Source organism: Castor canadensis, chromosome 7, assembly GCF_047511655.1.
Source record: "Castor canadensis chromosome 7, mCasCan1.hap1v2, whole genome shotgun sequence".
NCBI classification, from domain to species: Eukaryota; Metazoa; Chordata; class Mammalia; order Rodentia; family Castoridae; genus Castor; species Castor canadensis.
In genome coordinates, this window is record NC_133392.1 from 19626776 (window position 1) to 19645814 (window position 19039).

General features: G+C 38.0%; 2 protein-coding genes across 12 annotated transcripts in view; one reads left to right on the forward strand and one right to left on the reverse strand.

The window, feature by feature from the left end:
* Shoc2 (SHOC2 leucine rich repeat scaffold protein) overlaps positions 1-646 on the reverse strand; it is a 101564-nt gene extending 100918 nt beyond the window's left edge. The window contains exon 1 of one of the 2 annotated variants that reach the window (XM_020171557.2): positions 453-646. The gene's annotated coding sequence lies outside the window, so the exon portion shown is untranslated. Of the gene's footprint in view, positions 1-413 lie in introns of both variants that reach the window. The other variant, XM_020171556.2, reaches the window with a different exon arrangement.
* Positions 170-18743, forward strand: Bbip1 (BBSome interacting protein 1). 10 transcript variants are annotated; one of them, XM_074078325.1, is made up of 5 exons: positions 170-291; positions 1042-1129; positions 1318-1425; positions 16790-16865; positions 18153-18743. In XM_074078325.1, exons 2-5 carry the CDS (start codon positions 1094-1096, stop codon positions 18329-18331), a joined length of 399 nt encoding a protein of 132 aa, XP_073934426.1. In that variant the 5' UTR covers positions 170-291; positions 1042-1093; the 3' UTR covers positions 18332-18743. The 10 variants fall into 10 exon arrangements, with proteins under 10 accessions (XP_073934426.1, XP_073934427.1, XP_073934431.1 ...); XM_074078326.1 differs by having other exon boundaries at positions 184-291; positions 1054-1129; XM_074078330.1 differs by having other exon boundaries at positions 218-291; positions 1054-1129; positions 1262-1425.
* The last annotated feature ends 296 nt before the right edge of the window (positions 18744-19039 follow it).

Consider the following 19039-nt stretch of genomic DNA (forward strand, 5'->3'; position numbering starts at 1 on the left):
TGAGGCTTTAGCGCTAGCGTCCCTCTCTCCTCCCTTTTCCTTTGCTCGGTGATTCTACGCGGTCTCCCGCCCACTGGGCGCCGCTCGCTAGCTGGACTACAGAGTAAGCCTCTGGTAGGGCAGAGCGACAACTCCCAGTCGGAAATTATTTTTGAAGCTAAAGCAGCCATAATTGACACGGGCAGCAAAAGTTTCTTGACTTCCTGTTTCCAATGTGACGTAGGTTTCTCCTTTGCCCATTCTCACCGTTACCCGCGGCAACAACTGAGCCGTCTGAGAAGGGACGCCTCTGTAAGTAGGCACAAAGAGGGAGCATAGATGACCACAGATCCCAAATTAAACAAGTTAATTAGCGTTCAGGAGTGCAGGTTTGGTTCTTGACCCTTATTTTACTGAGACGTCTGATCACTTACTGTGAAAGGCAACACAGGAGGGCTCCGAAAATCCCTCACCTGTCGGAAGTTGCATTTGGCACTTCTGAGTAGGGTCAGAGCTGAGAGGTGGGAATGGCCCCGGCTTCCGCCGCGGTTGCAGAGTGAGGTGAGTAGCCGTCGGCCCCCGCCCGGGACAGGCCAGGGCCGCACGGTGCCGGGGGACGGAGGTCCGGGAAGGCTGGCGGGCTCGGGGCCACTTCCGCTGGCGGAAGGCTTTCTTTCCGGCCGGCCGGGTAGCGGCCCGCCTTCCCTCCGCCCTCCCTCCGCCCCGCGGAGCCTCCGTCGGGCGAGGCCGCCCGGGCCTCCCGGCCGAGCCGGGGCTGCCGAGCCGCAGGGCGGGGCCCGGACTCCCGCAAAATGGAGCGCCCGACCGCGCCCGCGAGCTCCTGTGGAGCGCTGTGCAGGACCTTCCCGGAGCTTGCAAGGCTGGGGAATGTGAGTGGCCAGAACAGCCGCCTGTCCTCACGCTGCCTTGTCTCTCGCTAGGGTCTTTCGTAGACTGTAGGGGTTTACTGGCCTAATCCCGTTTGACTACGACTAAACACCATAAAAATACCGCATTAGTTTTATATGGCTCTTTACAAGATTATGACATTATCTCATGTAGTTCCTTCTGTAGGTTTGAGTGGAGAACTCTCGTCTTGATAATTCCAAATTGGATGCCTAAAGCTGCGACCAAAGACCAAAATTTTCAGGTAAATTGAAAATTGTTTCTAACCAGTAGAAAATGAGAGCAAATCCACCTTCTCTCCCTAATTTCTTTCTACTTCAGTACTTTGCTCCAGCTAAAATGAATTACTTGTTTCTTCTGACGTTACTTATTGTAGTCTGTTGTAGCGGTGACCTTTGCGAATTTTTACACATAATTCTGTTGTCCTCGAAGACGTGTTTCCAGATTCTCCCCAACAGGAAGTTTTGCCTGGCGCTTCTTGGACCTCCTTTAGGACAGTCACTATCACCTATCATTTCACTCGACCCTAAGAGCCCTTTGGTAAGTACTTACGGAAAGATGGACTATGTTGGGTGTCTCTTGGATGACCAAGACACTGCCAGCCATGCTTTATGGGTCTTCAATTTATAAAAATTAACGTAGTCCCTGACACTCAATTTTTTCTTAGGTTTCCCTCTAAAGTCTTTACAGCATGATTTTCCTCACAAACGTCTTGTCATGAAAGTGTCCAGACATTAAAAAACGAAAAAAGAGCCTAGTGTGATAGTACGGGCACCCAGGAGCTGAGGCAGGAGTATTCTGAGTTCAAAGCCAGCCCAGGCTACATAGCAAGACCCTGTCTGGGGGGAAAAAAAAAAAGGAAAAATGTACAGTGAACATTCATTTACCCTTCAATTATACCCAACATTTGTTAGCATTATGTCATGCGTAACTCATCCCCCCCACGTACTGTTGAATTATCAGAGAATCATTTGGAAAAAGATTGCAGACACTGTTTTTAGGCAGAAATCCCCAAGAGTTCTTAACATGAATTTCCTAAAAATTTCAATTCGCCTACAAAGCACAATATCATCATTACTAATTCTGTGATATTTAAAATGTAGTCCATGTGCAAATCATCCTAATTGACTTAAGAATATCTTTATAACTTCTCCTCACTTTTTGCCCACCCCCACCCCCAAGCAGAATTCATTAAAATTTCTGTTTTGTATTTGAGTGTTGTAACTCTCTAACCTCAGTCCCCATCTAGCCCTGACCCCCACCTCCCAAACCCTGGAAATTTGGCTTTTCAAAAAAGTTAAGCCTGGGATGTTTTGAAAAAAGAGGTCTCTTATTTCTTGTGAACTGATAGTTTAGAGGTTTGATTCAGTTCAACTTTTTTTGCAGGAATACTTTCCCAATCATGATTAAACCTTCTCAGATTCAACTACATATACCCTTGTACCTTGTCATGAATTCCTAGTTAAATTAATCCCACTTAGCACACAAAGAGTTTAGCATTTAATAATCCTGTGTGTGTAGAGTATAAGTTAGTGCCCTAAACTAACAACACAGACTGCCTACCTTTACTAAAGTGCTACTAGTTTGCCTATACTTGGAGCTGATGCAATGTAATCTGCAGCAAAATGTACTGATGTCAGCATAGTTTCATGAGTTTCAACTCCTGGCACCCTGCAGACTGTTGTTGAAGGATGTGTGGGCTTTGCAATTCAAATACAGATGAATCTTGATGCTATCAAAGCAGATTCCAAGGCAACTGTTGTACATCTGGCCACAATCCATTAGACAATGTTATTTTTCTCCATGAAATTCTCTTGCAAGTTTTAATTGGTCCGGGTGTTTTGGTGATAGCTTTTGGGTAACATTAAGCAGAGCCTATTAAAAATTACAAAATCAAGATTATATTTAACACTTAGTTCATTAGGAACATTCTCTGCCCAATGGATTGAGAAGTGTTGGAATTTATAATCACAAGTTTTACTCTCAAGCTTATGTGTTCCTCATACCCTGAACTTGTTTTTCATCTTGAAAGACAGTGAAAGGAAAAGAATGCTCTGAAAGGGAAATCTCCTAGATTGGCACAGAATGCTTTTAGCCACCATGTTGAAAGCTAAATAACATACAGTATTAGTTGCCTTCTTTGGGTAGAAGGAAATTTGCTCATATGGAACTATGAAACAATTTTTAAGTTGAATTTGGTTTCAAGGAAGGCAAAACAATGTATAATTAAGATGTAGGTTTTAGAATCAGACCTGGGATTTAGAACAGGACCATTTACTAGCTAGGTGGCTTTGGACAGTTTACTTTTTAAGTTTGTCAAACAGAACTAATTCAAATATATGTAAAGTGATTGAGCTTAGCTTATAGTACATAGAATGTGGTCATAATGGTATGTATGGTAGTTATTACCAATAACTTCTTAAGCAATTCAATTTTGGCACATAGTAAGCATTAAATATTTAGTGAATGAACAAATAAACCTAAGACAATTCTCCAAGTTTAATGTAGAAAACTTAAAGATTTTGATTCAGTGGTTCTGATTTCTGGAATGCTGTAGAAAAATATATTTTTAATGATAGGTACAGGGGAATTTGAGGTGATCTGAGGACTGGCCTTTGAGAAACAGTGTGTAAAATGCCAATTCTTTTTCTTTACTTGCACACTGTTGAAGTAGCTAACTAAATAGCTCCTGTGCTGGGCAAATACTTTTTCTAAAGATTAATGGTTAGTATTTTGGATTTTGGGGGGGTTTTTTTGACAGAAGTAATATTTGAACTCAGGGCCTCACACTTACTAGGCAGGTGCTCTACCACTTGAGCCATGCCCTAGCCATGTGGTTAGTATTTCTAAGGCCACTGTGTAGTACTGAACTTTGAAATGGGAGGTTGTTATAAAACAGCATTTTGCATAAGTAGGATGTGTCATTTTCTAGTAACTTAACAGTGGTGTCTGCTATTGGAGTATACCAGAGCCAGTGGCATCATCCAGATTCACCCAAAAACAGTTCCTGCTCTGAGACCTAGGCACACTTCAGAAACTAGACACTGCACATTTTATTCACATGAGTCTGAATTAATTAGCCAAATTGAGCATGTTGCAACATTTTTCTGCCAGCAAATGCCAGGTAGCAAAGCAAAATAGAATCTACTGTAGTCTCCAACTGTATGACATATGATGTTGCTTGGCTTCTCCAGCTAAATACTGTCAATCATATGAAGCACTCTGCTGGCATGTGAACAGTTGCTTGAGTGAGAGTGAGCTTACTACACTCTGTGTCTGTCGGGGGAGGGGGGGAATTCTTCCTTCTGTTTAAAGGAACTAACAGAAGAAAAATATCTTTTACTGACTTTTACATAAGTAGAATTTCTCCTGGTGCCTCCTTCAGTTCCCATTGCATTATTTCGGAATGCCCACTATGCGAGGTCCAGTGATGAACACCAACAGTCCCAGCTACTTCAGAGAATGAGATGTGAGGATCTCTTGGGCTAAGGCGTTCCAAACCAACCTTGTAACAGTAGCCAGATCATGTCTCAAAAAATACAAAATAATACAAAAATAATGCCCAAGTGATAGAATTATATGGTTTAGCATACAATATATTGAAGTGGCTCTGTATTTTACTGCAGTTACAGAGTCAGGTGCCTTTAATGTGTGGACAAGTAAGGTAAAGGAAACAACAGAAGTAATGAGGACTAGAGAATGTGAAAGCACGTACTTAACCAAACTGGGGCATTACTTCCCAGCCCAAGCCAAATTTTGCTTTGTGGGGTTGTGAGCTTGGTATTGCTGGATTTGTCAAGTATAGCTAAAATTTGGATCTTATGCAAAAATTTCCAGATTCATAAACATCGATTCAAATACTTTTTAAATATCCAGTAAGCCAGTAAAACATTTAAGTGGATGAGAACATAGGACACCAGCTTATAACTTCTGTGTTTCTTTTTTTGATAGTATTGCATTCTGAACTCAGGTCCTTAAGCTTGTTAGACAACTTGAGCCACCTCTTGAGCCCTTTTTGCTTTCCTTTGTTTCGGATAGGGTCTTGTGCTTTTGTCTAGAGCCGCCTTAGGCCGCAGCCCTCCTGCCTCTACCTCCCAAGTAACTGGGACCACAGGCTGTACCACCACACCCGGCTCATTTTTGAGTTAGGATCTCACTGACTTTTTGCCTGGGCTGACCTCAAACCACAGTCCTCCTAACAACACCTCCCAAGTAGCTGGGATTATAGGTGTGCATCATAACACCTGGCTATTATGATCACTGCGTTTCTTTCATGATAAGTACTTGGACAGAGAATCTCAAAATGCTTTAAAATTCTTGTCTTTTTTGCCATATTTCAGGTTCCATTATTCCTCTATGCTAAGCAATAAGTCACTTGTCATCTCCACCAGAAATTCCTGATAAATTCTTAAGTACAGCAAGCTTCTGTTCCCTCAATTACAATTTTAAAGGTTTTTCTTCTTTGCTGCCCACTTTAAAGCTTCTGCATTTTTCCAACCATGAGTCATATCATGTAGTAGATTTATCATACTTCCAGAAACTTTTATTTAAAGACATAATTTGTCAGCATGTGCTCCTTTAAAGTAATTAAAACAGCTTTTTAAAGAAAATACCTTTTAAATAGATTATGCCTTCTTGTAGGCAATATGGTGCTTATAAAGATTCAAAGATTTTTGGAGTCAGAAGACACCTTAATGATAATCTAGAACAAGTCCTTTATAATAGTGTTATAAAAATTAGATCTAAAATAATAAATGCTTACAATATATTTTTAGGTACTTTTATATCCACTTTTCACTTGAACCTTGCAACCCAGAATAGATAACTAAAACACTGCTTAATTAATCAGAAGCTTGGCTTCTTCATAAAAAAACATCTTCAAAGTCACACAGCTAGTTATCATTGTGGCCAGAATATACTCCTGTACCTTGTTTAAAATATATGTGATGATAAGGCAAGAGCATACAAGGGAGGTACGAGGATAGGTAAGAAACCCAAAAAACATGATAGTATTTGATGTCCTCAATGCAAAGGAACTAATGCAGAAACTTTAAAGCGACAGAGGCCAATAGGAGAAGGGGATCAGGAACTAGAGAAAAGGCCAGTTCGAGAAGAATCAACTTAGAACATAACACATGTACATGGAAGCAATGCTAAGAATCTCCCTATATAGCTATCCTTATCTCAACTAGCAAAAACGCTTTGTCCTTACTATTGTTTATACTCTCTCTTCAACAAAATTAGAGATAAGGGCAGAACAGTTTCTGCCTGGAAGTGAGGTGCGGGGGGAATTGGGGATAAGCAGGGAGAAATGACCCAATCATTGTATGCACATATGAATAAACGAAAAAAAAAAAAAACCCACCTAACACTGGTGGAGTGGGTCACGGTGTAGGCCTTGAATTCAAACCTCAGTACCACAAATAAAATCATAACTGAAAAAATAAATAAAATATTTGTGAAATAAATTGATCAGAAAAAAAGCCTCCAATAGAAGCCTGTGTTATTTATGTCATTGGACTTACTAAAAATTCTCAGACCCCTAGAATACTCTTGGAACTTTCCATTTTAGAATTTAGAAATAGGGATTTATACAATTAGTATAAGCTGATGAGTTTAGATAAATTAATGGATGGGAAAAGGAATGACAGTGAAGACTAACCAACATGTTAGGAGTGACAGGCACATATTAAGGGATGTAATCACATTTGCCCATGACTAGCTCTGTGGGGCTTCTGGCAAACATCAAATATTGGGCCAGGGAGATCTAGTATGACAAAAGAGGGTAGTTTTAAGAAGAGATCCAGATCCTGTCCTGAACATATTTTGGAACCAAGACTTGGCTTTAGCATCTACACTGTGTTTTCATGTTGATGTTTCTGATCCATATGCATATGATTTGAGTTACTGGGAATGGAGTTTACCTTTTAGTAACCTTGTCCTCTTTTCTCTCTGTTCCTTATGTGACCACAGCCTGCATTTTCAGGATGGGTAGATGAAAACAGGTTGCAATCTAGAGCTAATAGTCCTGTTTAGCTATGTAACCACTGTTCTTAGTCTAATCAGTATGTTCTCATCTCAGCTGTGAATAAACTGATATAATCTGTGATATCTCATGATGAAGACAGTGAAAAAGTATTGAACTTGTAAGCTTCTAAAGTATTGCATATTTCTAATCAAGCTTGAAATCTGAAAGTTCCACTGGCATATTCTTTTAAAAATACTACTTAGGGCTGGGGCTCAGTGGGAGAGCATTTGGCTTAGCATGCATGAAGCTGCGGGTTTGATCTCAAGCACTGCACCCCCACCCCCAAGACACTTTAATGTATAAACAAAGTCCATAGTCAAAACAATTTTTCCTCCTAAAGGATTGTTTTCAGGGTGGTTTAGACATGACACCTGAAATCCACAAATTAAAGAGAAAGAGAACACTCACATACATTGTTCTGATTGTGACAGTTCCCAGATTAAAGAGAAAAAAATAATTGTGCTACAGTTTTGGTTTTTTTTTTTTAATCTAGCTCATTCCTGAGAATAACTGTTTGATTCATTTCATCCTTCTTTGTAAAGGTCAAGTGGCTTCAAAATTGTCCATTCCAGTAGATACTGAAGAGTAATGTTACTTTAACTTTCATTGGCTTCTGTTCATGATAAGTCTGCTCTCTTATTTAACATCTTCTTAAATGTTTGTGTTCCTTCACTATGGCTGCACACTAAATCCACTCAAGGCATCCAGACCATTCTTCCCAATGCAGCATAGAAAAAACTGAAAAAGGGACCAGACTTTGGAGTGAGGCACATGAGTTCAAACTATGTAATGTTGGACAAGGTAACTTTTTCTAGACCTGGTTTTGAGAAGTTTCTTTTTTGGTGGCACTGGGGTTTTGAATTTAGGGCTTCATGCTTGCTAGGTGGGCACTCTTACTGTAGACCTAGTTTTAATCTGCTAAATTTAGTAATATATGCAGATATGTATTGAATATGTTTTCAATATATATGTATATGTATTGAAGGATACAATTGGGAGGTGAGTAGGGAGGTGTATAGATAATTCAATGTTTTGTTTTGGTTTTTTTTTGGACTTTTTGTTTTGTTTTTGTCTTGCTGAGAATTGAACTCAGCATCTCAAACATACTAACCAAGTATGTTCCACTGAGCTCTAACTAACCACGGAGCTCCATCCCTAGTCCTAGGTAATGCAATTCTGAAATCATCTTTAGTTATATGCAAGTTATATAGAAAATCTTTTAAAATGTCTACATGATGTTAAAATAAAATAAAATGTCATACATGACTTTGCGCTAAAACACTCTGCTGTCACTGATTTTTTATTTTGTTATTAGAATTTGAACTCAGTGCTCCGTGCTTTCAGGGCAGGTGCTCTACCACTTGAACCATGCCTCAAGTCCTGTTTTTGCTGTAGTTATGTTGGAGGTTGGGTCTTGCTTTTTCCCTAGGCTGGCCTGGACTTTGGTATTTTAAAATGCCACCATGCCCAGCATTTTTCCATTGAGATGAAGTCTTGTTAACTTTTTGCCCAGGCTATCCTCGAACCGCAATCCTCCAACTTTCGGCCACCCAAGAAGCTACAATTCCAGGCATGAGCCACCAGTACCCAGTATTGTTAGTGCTATTCTTTTTTTTTATATATATATTGTTTTATTATTCATATGTGCATATAAGGCTTGGGTCATTTCTCCCCCCTGCCCCCACCCCCTCCCTTACCACCCACTCTGCCCTCTCCCTCTCCCCCCCACCCCCTTGATACCCGGCAGAAACTATTTTGCCCTTATCTCTAATTATGTTGAAGAGAGAGTATAAGCAATAATAGGAAGGAATGTTAGTGCTATTCTTAACTAAAATTTAAGAGCCACTTAGCAGATTGTAGGAAAGAAGCTAAGGTAGCTGTCTGAACATTTAAATTATTCTATGTTAAATATAACTTTTAAAGAAAGTATGACTAGAGAAAGAGTGAGTGGAGAATTCTAAAACGTCTTGTTTCCCTATAGATTTTTCTTAATAAATTTTAGTAATAAGCCTCCATAACTACTGAGTGCCAGTGGCTCACACCTGTAATCCTAGTGACTTAGGAGGCAGACATCAGGAGGATCACGGTTCAAAGCCAGCCCAGGCAAATAATTCTCAAGACCCTATCTTGAAAAACCTATTACAAAAAAAAGGGCTAGTGGAGTGACTTAAGGTGAGGCCTTGAGTTCAAGCCACAGTACCACCAATGCAATAAGAATTGCCAACATTCAATGAGCTTTTATTACCTAGGACTGGCCTGATAGTTTTATATGAATTATATCTTTTTTTTTTTTATTGTTTTATTATTCATATGTGCATACAATGCTTGGGTCATTTCTCCCCCCTGCCCCCACCCCCTCCCTTACCACCCACTCCACCCCCTCCCTCTCCCCCCCAGCCCCTCAATACCCGGCAGAAACTATTTTGCCCTTATCTCTAATTTTGTTGAAGAGAGAGTATAAGCAATAATAGGAAGGAACAAGGGTTTTCGCTAGTTAAGGATAGCTATACAGGGAGTTGACTCACATTAATTTCCTGTGCTTGTGTGTTACCTTCTAGGTTAATTCTTTTTGATCTAACCTTTTCTCTAGTTCCTGGTCCCCTTCTCCTATTGGCCTCAGTTGCTTTTAAGGTATCTGCTTTAGTTTCTCTATGTTAAGGGCAACAAATGCTAGCTAATTTTTTAGGTGTCTTACCTATCCTCACCCCTCCCTTGTGTGCTCCCATTTTTATCATGTGCTCAAAGTCCAATCCCCTTGTTGTGTTTGCCCTTGATCTAATGTCCACATATGAGGGAGAACATACGATTTTTGGTCTTTTGGGCAGGCTAACCTCACTCAGAATGATGTTCTCCAATTCCATCCATTTACCAGCGAATGATAACATTTCGTTCTTCTTCATGGCTACATAAAATTCCACTGTGTACAGATACCACATTTTCTTGATCCATTCATCAGTGGTGGGGCATCTTGGCTGTTTCCATAACTTGCCTATTGTGAATAGTGCTGCAATAAACATGGGTGTGCAGGTTGAATTATATCTTTAATATAACAACCTTCTCAAGTTGATACATTATAAGCTTTTGTTTTTCAAACACCACAGAACCTGGTGTACACTGTATGTACACTGTACCTCTAGACTTTTCCCTAAACAAATCTTTTTAAATGCTTTTTTGTTTAATGTATTGTTCACTTTGCCTAGAACACCCTCACCTTGCTACAGACCACTTCCCTGCCTGGTAAAAAAAAAAAATTTCCATCTTTCTGGTACTAACTGTAGTATCATGTTTACTGATTTGTCAGTGACTACCCACTGTCCCCTATCCTGGTGTTCATGGTTTTTGTTTCTTAAAGCACAACAGTCATACTCTTATCAAAACACAGTATTCATTTCTTTATTTACATATTTCTTTACCTCAACTAGCCTCCCCCAACTTCCTCAAGGAGAACTGGTTCTTATTCACTCTGTCTCCCTTATTTAGCTGTGTAAGTACTTTATACACATTTAGTATTTGTTGAGAGAAAAAATATGTTAGATAGGAAGTTATGGTCCCAAATTCCTTTTCTTATGTTACATTTATTAGTTTTCTACTCTGAAAGAATAATTTCCTTACTTATCACCTAAACAGTCTTTATCACTCCCCTCTTGACTATCCACTGTTCATTTCTAAATTGAATACAAAGTGCAGCATTAATTTTAGTCTATAAACTAAAATTTATGGCTACTTAAGAGATCCCCAATGTCTTGAATAGAGGACTATGATGTAGGCTGTTCTTTCCACATAGGTAAGATATCAATGAAAAGGATAAACAATGGAATTTTATTCAGCCACAAAGAATGAAATTTTGTCATTCATAGGTAAATGGATGGAACTGGAGAACACCATCTTGAGTGAAGTTAGTCAGGCTCAGAAGGCCAAAAATCCCATGTTCTCCCTCATATGTGGATTATAGACCTAAAACAAATGCAGTACTATTACTGGACACAGATCACACTAAGGGGAGACCACACACGGGAGGGATAGGGCAAGGGAAGGAAACCAAAAACTTGAATGTGGTTGATTCCACTGTGTAGGAATGAATATAGTAATCCTAAACTGTCCCAGGCCATATGGGCAAGGGGACTAGGGAATAACAAAGAGGTCTGGTAGAGACAAACTGATTTGGTTTGTAATACACATATGCATGGATACAACATAACAAATCTCAGTATAGCTATCTTTATCTCAAACTAGCAAAAACACCATGTTTTTATGTTTTTTCTTATACAAAATTGGAGAACAAGAAAGCAGAACAGGTTCTGCCTGGGGGCAGGGGGATGTGGTCCAAATAATATATACGTATGTAAGTAAATGCAAAAATGATACCTGTTGAAACTGTTCCAGGAATCAGGAGGGGAGGATGAAAGAGAGCAGCAGCAGAAGGGGTGAGGTGAATTCAAATATATTTGATACATTGTATGAACTTTTGCAAATACTCCAGTGTACCCCCAGCCAGCACAACAATAATAAATAAAAGCAACATTTCACAAAAAAAGGTCATCTCCTACTCCTATACGTCTACAACATTCAAGTTCAAGAGATGACTTAAGAGCCAGCTTTTCCATAACAAAATTAAATAAATCTTTAGGTCTTCACAGTTTAAAAGGTCTTGTTGCTTGTGTTTGTTTTTATGAAGATGGTTGCCTAATGGAGAATTTACTGTGTGTAGCATTATTTTTTCTGGCCTGAGTTATCACTACTCTGTCATCCCTTCTACTTAAATCACTTTCATACTCATACTTCCCCTTTGCCTGTCAGCCATTTCTTCTTAAAAGTCTCATAAGCATAATTATCATTAGATCCAAAACCGAACTCTTGTCCTCCTTGACTTTTCTTTTGCTTTCTCTTAGTTTCATGATTGTAACTGGTTGCAGAAATTAAAACATCCATTTTAATTTCTAAACTATCTAAAGAGCCTTTTAATTGTCCTCAGCACTAGGTCTGTTTGGGTCATTCCTACCTTTAAGATATTTCAGTGATTCTCTTTTCTTTAGAATTAATTTGGTTATAATTTGGATTGTGATTGTTTCTAGACTAGTATCTGATAGTGACTTTTTTTTAGCATCACTTCCCCTCAGTCCCCATAATGCACTGAGCTTTGGGTTGTTCGTCTTCATACCACTGCAAAAACTGTTACCTGAACCTGAAATTCTTCATCATCTCTACCTTATACAGTTGTGCCCCATTTGTGTTCCCATGACATTTTTGCAGACTCCTAAGTATAGAACTTAAGTTGTATTGTGGTGGTTTATGTGTCTATTTCTTCTCTACCCTTTCCAAGATTCTCAAACCTAGAGACTATGCCTTAGTCATTCTGGTCTTGACTCAATCTCAATATAAGATGACTTGGACTTGAGTACTTAAATTTTGCTCTTAATCTATTAATAATGACAGATGGTTGTGTAATAAAATTAGAGATTGGAAATAAAGCCCATAAATAACCATTTATTAACATGTTGGTATAAAATACTGAACTAGTTACAGAAGCACCCATATTAGAATTTCCTTGTGATAGGCAACAAAAATAGCTGTCATTTTTGCCAAATACTTTACAAGAAGATTTTCTCTTTACATATTTAAATAGACCCTTTAAAAGACAGTTTTGTCCAAGATGTTCTAAACTTTTCACATAACTAGGCAAGGAAGATAAGCCATTCTTAAGTTGATCTTAATAAATTACATTCACAAAAAATGTAGCCTTCACTAATTTTAAAATTAGTTATTTGTAAAATTGGTATTTTCCTAAATACTTGTTTTACCTATTGCATCTTATTACACATGCCCTTGAAAAAGGCATTGCTTCTAAAATATAAAGTACGTTCTTTATAAAGTATGTTCTAGGGAATACTAGTCCATGAAAACACTTTTAAAGGATCCCAAGGCCAAGTAAGATTAGTAAACAATATATATTCAGTTCTCTTATTAAAGGCTCATCACGTAAGAATGCTGAAGTTTCTGAAATGCCCTACTATTAAAAAAGAAAAAGTAACTTTTTCCTTCCAGGGCTTCTCAAATTTAGTAACTATGAAATTGTCTTAGAAAGACCATTAACATCTCTAAGAACAACACAAGTATGGTTTCTCATATAGATCAATGGGATTTTTACCAGGGTTCACATATCCTTCAGTATGCCTAAAGACAATCAGAAGAAAATGCAGGCAAGCAAAGTTAAGGGTAATCAATTTCTAGATCTAAACTTTCATATTTAGTCTCTTAAATTCCTGAGAAAATGAGACTGTGGATAAACTATTGCTTAATCTCATTTCCCATCTCCCTCTCTCACAATCACCTGAGACTTCACCAAGGGAAGACATCTCTAGACCATATACAATTTTACTATGATGAAATGCTCCAGGGGATAAAAATCTCTCAAGTGACAAAGATTAAAATTAGTTGCATTACATGAAAATTAAGATAAAGAGGTCTAGGGAGAATAAGGATAATACAAAATGTCTGACTTAAAAGAGCTCATTTTTTAAATTAATGATAGTAAGTAGCTACCAAATTGCTATAATGTTTACATTATATTAACTCTATCTTTAAAGATTAAAAACTATTTTTCAATACTCTGGAAAGTTAAACTATTTTAAGTGAAAAATTTGTCAATTTAGAAATATGTAGTGATACGTAGTAGTTTTTCTAAATGCCTTTAGGCAGCTACAGACAGAAAACTTAAGGACCATTAGTATACATTCTCAAAGTTCAGAGGGACACTAGTGATCTAGTCTGGTCCTACACCTAAAATCTGGTTTGGTTGTCAAACTAAATCAACCCAGAGATTTTTAATTCATGCAAGTGTACACAATTGATTTTAAAATACTGATCCTTCCTAGACGTGTATTTCAACTCTCATTACCAAAAAAGTAAAATATTTTGTAGTAAAGATTTGGCCAAGTTTGTTTGCATTAATTTCATATATCCAGCTCAAATATCTACAAGAAGTTTGTATACCTTCTCATAATTTGAAATGTACTATCCATTTAGAGCTATTATCTCTGGGAGAGACTACAAATTTAAGAAAGTATGGAAGAAAAGGAAGCAATAGAGCATTTTTCCAAGTACCCAGACCAAGGGCTCCAAGAAATGTAGACACTAATGAGTTAACATTGCATTTTCTGAGCATTAAAAGTTTGGGTTCCATTAGTGTAAGAATAGTCTTCTGTGATTTAATGTTTTGTCTTAAAAAAGGCTTCGGCAATCTGCATCATTTTTTGCTCTGGCATAGTATTCCGTCTGTGGATGTTCCACAATTTTATCATCTTTGACTTATTGGTGAATATGTAGGTTCATTTATTGCTGAGTAATGCAGTTCTTTAATGAATATTCTTATCTTTATACACTTGTATTGTTTCTTTAGAGCTGACTAGAAATAGAATGTTTTGAGTCAGAAAACATTTAGTTTTAGTAGATTCAGCAAAATATCCCTCTAAAAGCTTAAACAGAGTGCCCATTTCCCTGTATCTTCACTGTGCACGCAAGGCTTTTGATGCACAAAAGCAGTCTTTGCTTAAGTGCCACCTAAATGACATCATCAGTTTTCCTATTGTATCCTTTTCCAGTTTTCCTAAATCTTAAGCTATTTTTTCTCTAGCACTTAACTACCTTCTAGTATTATTGTTTCTCTCCCCTTACTCAAGTCTATAAACTCCAGGAGGCAAAAGTTTTTTGTTTTGTTTACTGATGAAGTGTCTGGCACATTGTAGGCACTAATATATTTATTGAATGACCATGGCAGTTGTATGATACACAGGAGTTTCCGCAATAGCTGGTATGTTTCTCCTTTGACCCATCTGTCCCTGGTTTTATATGCATCTCACCTGACCACTGATTAAGTACACTTTAGGAGCAGCCAGAACCTCTTAGAGCACATCACACCATACAGAACACCTGTTTGACTAGGAGTAGTCCACCTGGGGAAGGCACTTCCAGAGAAGCTAATTACCAAGACAGTAGCCCAGCCAGTGCTGGCCATCCAACCTTGCTTACTTTAGCCCTTCCCTTCCTGTTTCTTTCCTGCCATGCCTAAGGGTCTAGGAACAAGCATCTTCCCTAGTAAAGCAGAAACCACCGAGGCAAGTGAGGGCACACTGATCTTCCCCACACTAGGCCCAACCCACTCTGTACCAGTCCTTTGGCCTCCACCCTTTCCACTAACAATGACAGCTTAGTCAGAGAACTGAGGTTTGGTAGAGCACCAAGTTTCATTGTTTTCCCTAAGCCAGACTTAGAATGTGAAAGAGAAATAGACTAAGAGAAAACAAAGGATAGAGATTTAATTATGAGTTGCTCATTCTATAAAACAGTTAAGTGTTGTTTTCCCACCATTTTGGCAACACATTTAAAAGTACTTAGCTGTTACACTTCACTTTTACATTTCATTTTTAGTGTTATGTCAAATTTGTACCAAATACAGACCTATTTTCATTGTGATGTTTTTAATAAAGAGGCTCAGCATTGTTTCTGGTAGCTATATTCAAAGCTAATTGGGAATCTGCACTATTAATTAGCCTTCAGTCTAACCTGGAAGGAAAAAAAAGCTATGATCATTATGTATTACTGGCAGGTCTAAGAAACAAAGAACCAACATGATAAAGGCTGTGCATTCTGAGGAAACTGCACGGTGTATTTACTGCATTTTCCATTTCATTGCTAGTCCAATCCCTGCTTGTCTTCTCTCCCTGGTAGAGCATATAAAGTTTGATGACAGGAATTCTGGAGAGCAGGTAACAGATTCAAGAACTTGGACATTTCAGAATAATTTGAACAGAGAATGGAAGAAGCTTGGAGAATGGCAAGTAGAAAGCTTTTAACTAGGAATGTCAAAAGTAGTGGAGCAAGAATGACAAAGACCGGAAGCAGCTTCACTTGATTATAATTAACTTGCAGTGGGTGGAAAAGGCAGGCACCAAGCCAGCATCACCACTTTACAAATAATAAATCTTTCTTTTGTGGTGATGTTGTGAAAGACCTATGGTAAAGTTGCATCAGTGCAGTGAAACATCAGTAAATGGGTGGGACTGTCTGAAAAAGCATCTGTTTGGAAAAGGATCATTCTACAACTTGGTCTAGAATACCTTTTGAAAATTCAGCAATAATCTGATGTAACACTCAGAGCAAATGTCATTGGCATATATGCTGGAATATTCCTAACAGAATACTCGTGAAGATGTATTCTGGTCCTCTAGCATACAGTATCTGTTAAAGGAAAATGGTAAACTGAAAGCGTATTTCTATTTGGAAGCCAATTTACCTATGGTGTTGCTTTCTTACAGAATGAAGCATTGTGATCCTTAAAGTACTTTTTTTTGTTACAATGAACGGAAAGTAGAAAACAGCTATGAACTACTGAGAAAAGTGGAAGTGTTAGGAAATATCTGCATACTATTCTTTTCCCCAACTACCTGCCTTACCTCACTGTATAGCGGGTGGCCGTGTGTGTGTATGTGTGTGTGTTTCCATTGAAGGAAGATGCTATCAATGAATCAAGGTGGCTGTATATAATTGCCTTTTGCTCAGATAATATTAATCATCTTTGTCCAAAATACTCAAGGTCTACCAAGTTTTTCCCTAGGAGAGTTTAAAAAAAAAAAAAACTTAAGAATTCTCAACATTCCAATTACCACCACCACAGATTTAGTAAGAACTGACAAGATCTAGTCTCTTACATAAACTCTCAAACTTGTTTCAGTGAAAAGAATCCTAAGAAATTAATGTGAAAATTATGTAGGAATTGTGATTTCTACAGGAATTGATTTTTTAAACTACAATGGCAATGTCAAGTAATACGCTGTGTGGATTCATTTTTAAAATTATTAATAATTTATTTCTTATTTGAAGGAGAAATTTACTGTATCCAACAATTCAGATATGGCAGAAGCGAAGTCAATGTTCCGGGAAGTTCTTCCAAAACAAGGTATCTGTATCACAGACACTTAGGTCACAAAGTGATAGGCAGTGTAACATAGCAGACATTAATAAACTAAATGTCTGCAGCTATCGGGTTGTATGTTCCTCATTTAATCTCCACTTTACTATTTTCCTGGGTAGGTTGTAAAGGATGAATCATGTTTTCCAGTAAAAAGACAAATGAAGCAATGATTTGTTTTTGCAGTACTGGGGTTTGAATTCAGGACCTATACCCTGAACCACTCTACCAGCCCTATCTTTGTGATGGGGTTTTTTTCCAGATAGTGTCTCTCAAACTATTTGTCTGGGCGGGCTTCGAACCACAATCCTCCTTGATCTCTGCCTCCTGAGTAGCTAGGATTACAGGTGTGAGCCACCAGCACCCGGCTTGAAATAATGTTTGTTGTAACAAAAAATGCAGATTACAATGTGAAATTTTCAGTGAAAGTAGTATCTTAATGGAATTCACCATAAGGTCTAAAAGTGGGGGGAAATATAACCTAAAGTGTTAAGAAAAGCTGAAGGTTTATCTTAAACATTCAGTAATTTGAATAAATTAGTATCACTTTCCTGTATCTTTCTATATCGCATATTCTCTAAATTTTTTCAATTAAATATTCGACACAAAAATTGTCTTAAAGTAGCTTAGAATCTTGCAAAGAAAGTTCAAAATGTCTTCCTTAACACTTCAGGTTTTTAGTTTTTTGTTTTGTTTTGTGGCTTTTTTAGAGGTACTGAGGTTAGAATTCAGGACTTTGCACCTGCTAGGCAGGTGCTCTACTGCTTGAGCGCAGACCTCCAGCCCAAACACCTCAATATTAAATGTTGTGAGAAAACTATGCTTTTTCTGGTCCCAAGTAAAAGTCAGTCTAGAAACAAAGAATTTTTGATGGACAATGAAGAGATGAAGCTTTTAGACCTTCATTCTAGCTGTAACCAAACAGGGTAACTTTTTTGGGGGGGGGGGGCGGAGCAGTATTTGAGTTTGAATTCAGGGCTCTACCATTTGAGCCACACCTCCAGCCCTTTTTGCTTTAGTTATGTTTTTAATAGACTTTCAGCCTTTTGCCCTACCCAGCCTGGGCTGTGATCCTATTTACATCTTCCAAGTAGCTGTTATGACAGGTGCATGCCACCATGCCCATCTTCTTGGTTGAGATAAGATCTTGCTAACATTCTGCCCAGGCTGACCCCAAACTGACATCCTCCAAGTCTCTGCCTTCTGAGTATCTGGGATTCCGTGAAGCCACCGTGCCCAGTCACCAAATTAATTCTTATTTCTTATTAAACTTAGGGCAGTTGTCTGTGGAAGATGTAACCACAATGGTGCTGTGTAAACCCAGAATCTTACCCTTAAAATCCCTAACTTTGGAAAAACTGGAGAAAATGCAGCAAGCAGCACAGGATACAATTCGCCAACAAGAAATAGCAGAAAAGGAACAACGGCAAATGACAAAGAGACCAGTAACTTAGCACTTTAGGGAACACCCTACCTTATCTACTATTTAATATTAACTAGAAAACATTCTGCATCTGTGTGCCACAAGTAGTATTTGGTAATAAAACTGAATATTCATGAGTAAAAATACTGAAGATTGAGGAACCTCTTGAATTTACAATGGTTTGCATGAAACACAAGCAGCAGTTAAACCTGGACAAATTTTATGGGGTTCTTCTTTTACCTAAGGCATGTTACTTTTTAAGAATTGTAAATTATCATAGAGATTGTTTTAAGTAGTCACAAGTAACTAAATCCAACTTTTATTTATATACAGATGTTCTTTATGTTTATTAAAAACCTAAATTTGAAGATACATTCTATTGTTGCATAAAGTATTTATGCTGGGCGTTTATATTACCTAATTAAAAATAATTTTTAAACCAATTTTGTGTGCCATGTCATATTTAATGCTATCTAGCCTCATCAGTAATGATCCTATGTAATGACAAATGGTTACTTAAATTTTTAAGGACTAAAGGAATTACAGGACTAACTTTATCACCCAAGTATCAAACACAATTTAAAAAGCTGAAAATGCTATTATAATTATCTACAGTAAGCTTTAGTAAGTAACACAGGCTTGAAAGACCCCATGAAGTAACTGAACATTAAATTTGGAGCTTTCATTCTGCAAGACTGTACCTAAATCTGTAATAGGTATATTCCTAAGAATTACCTTT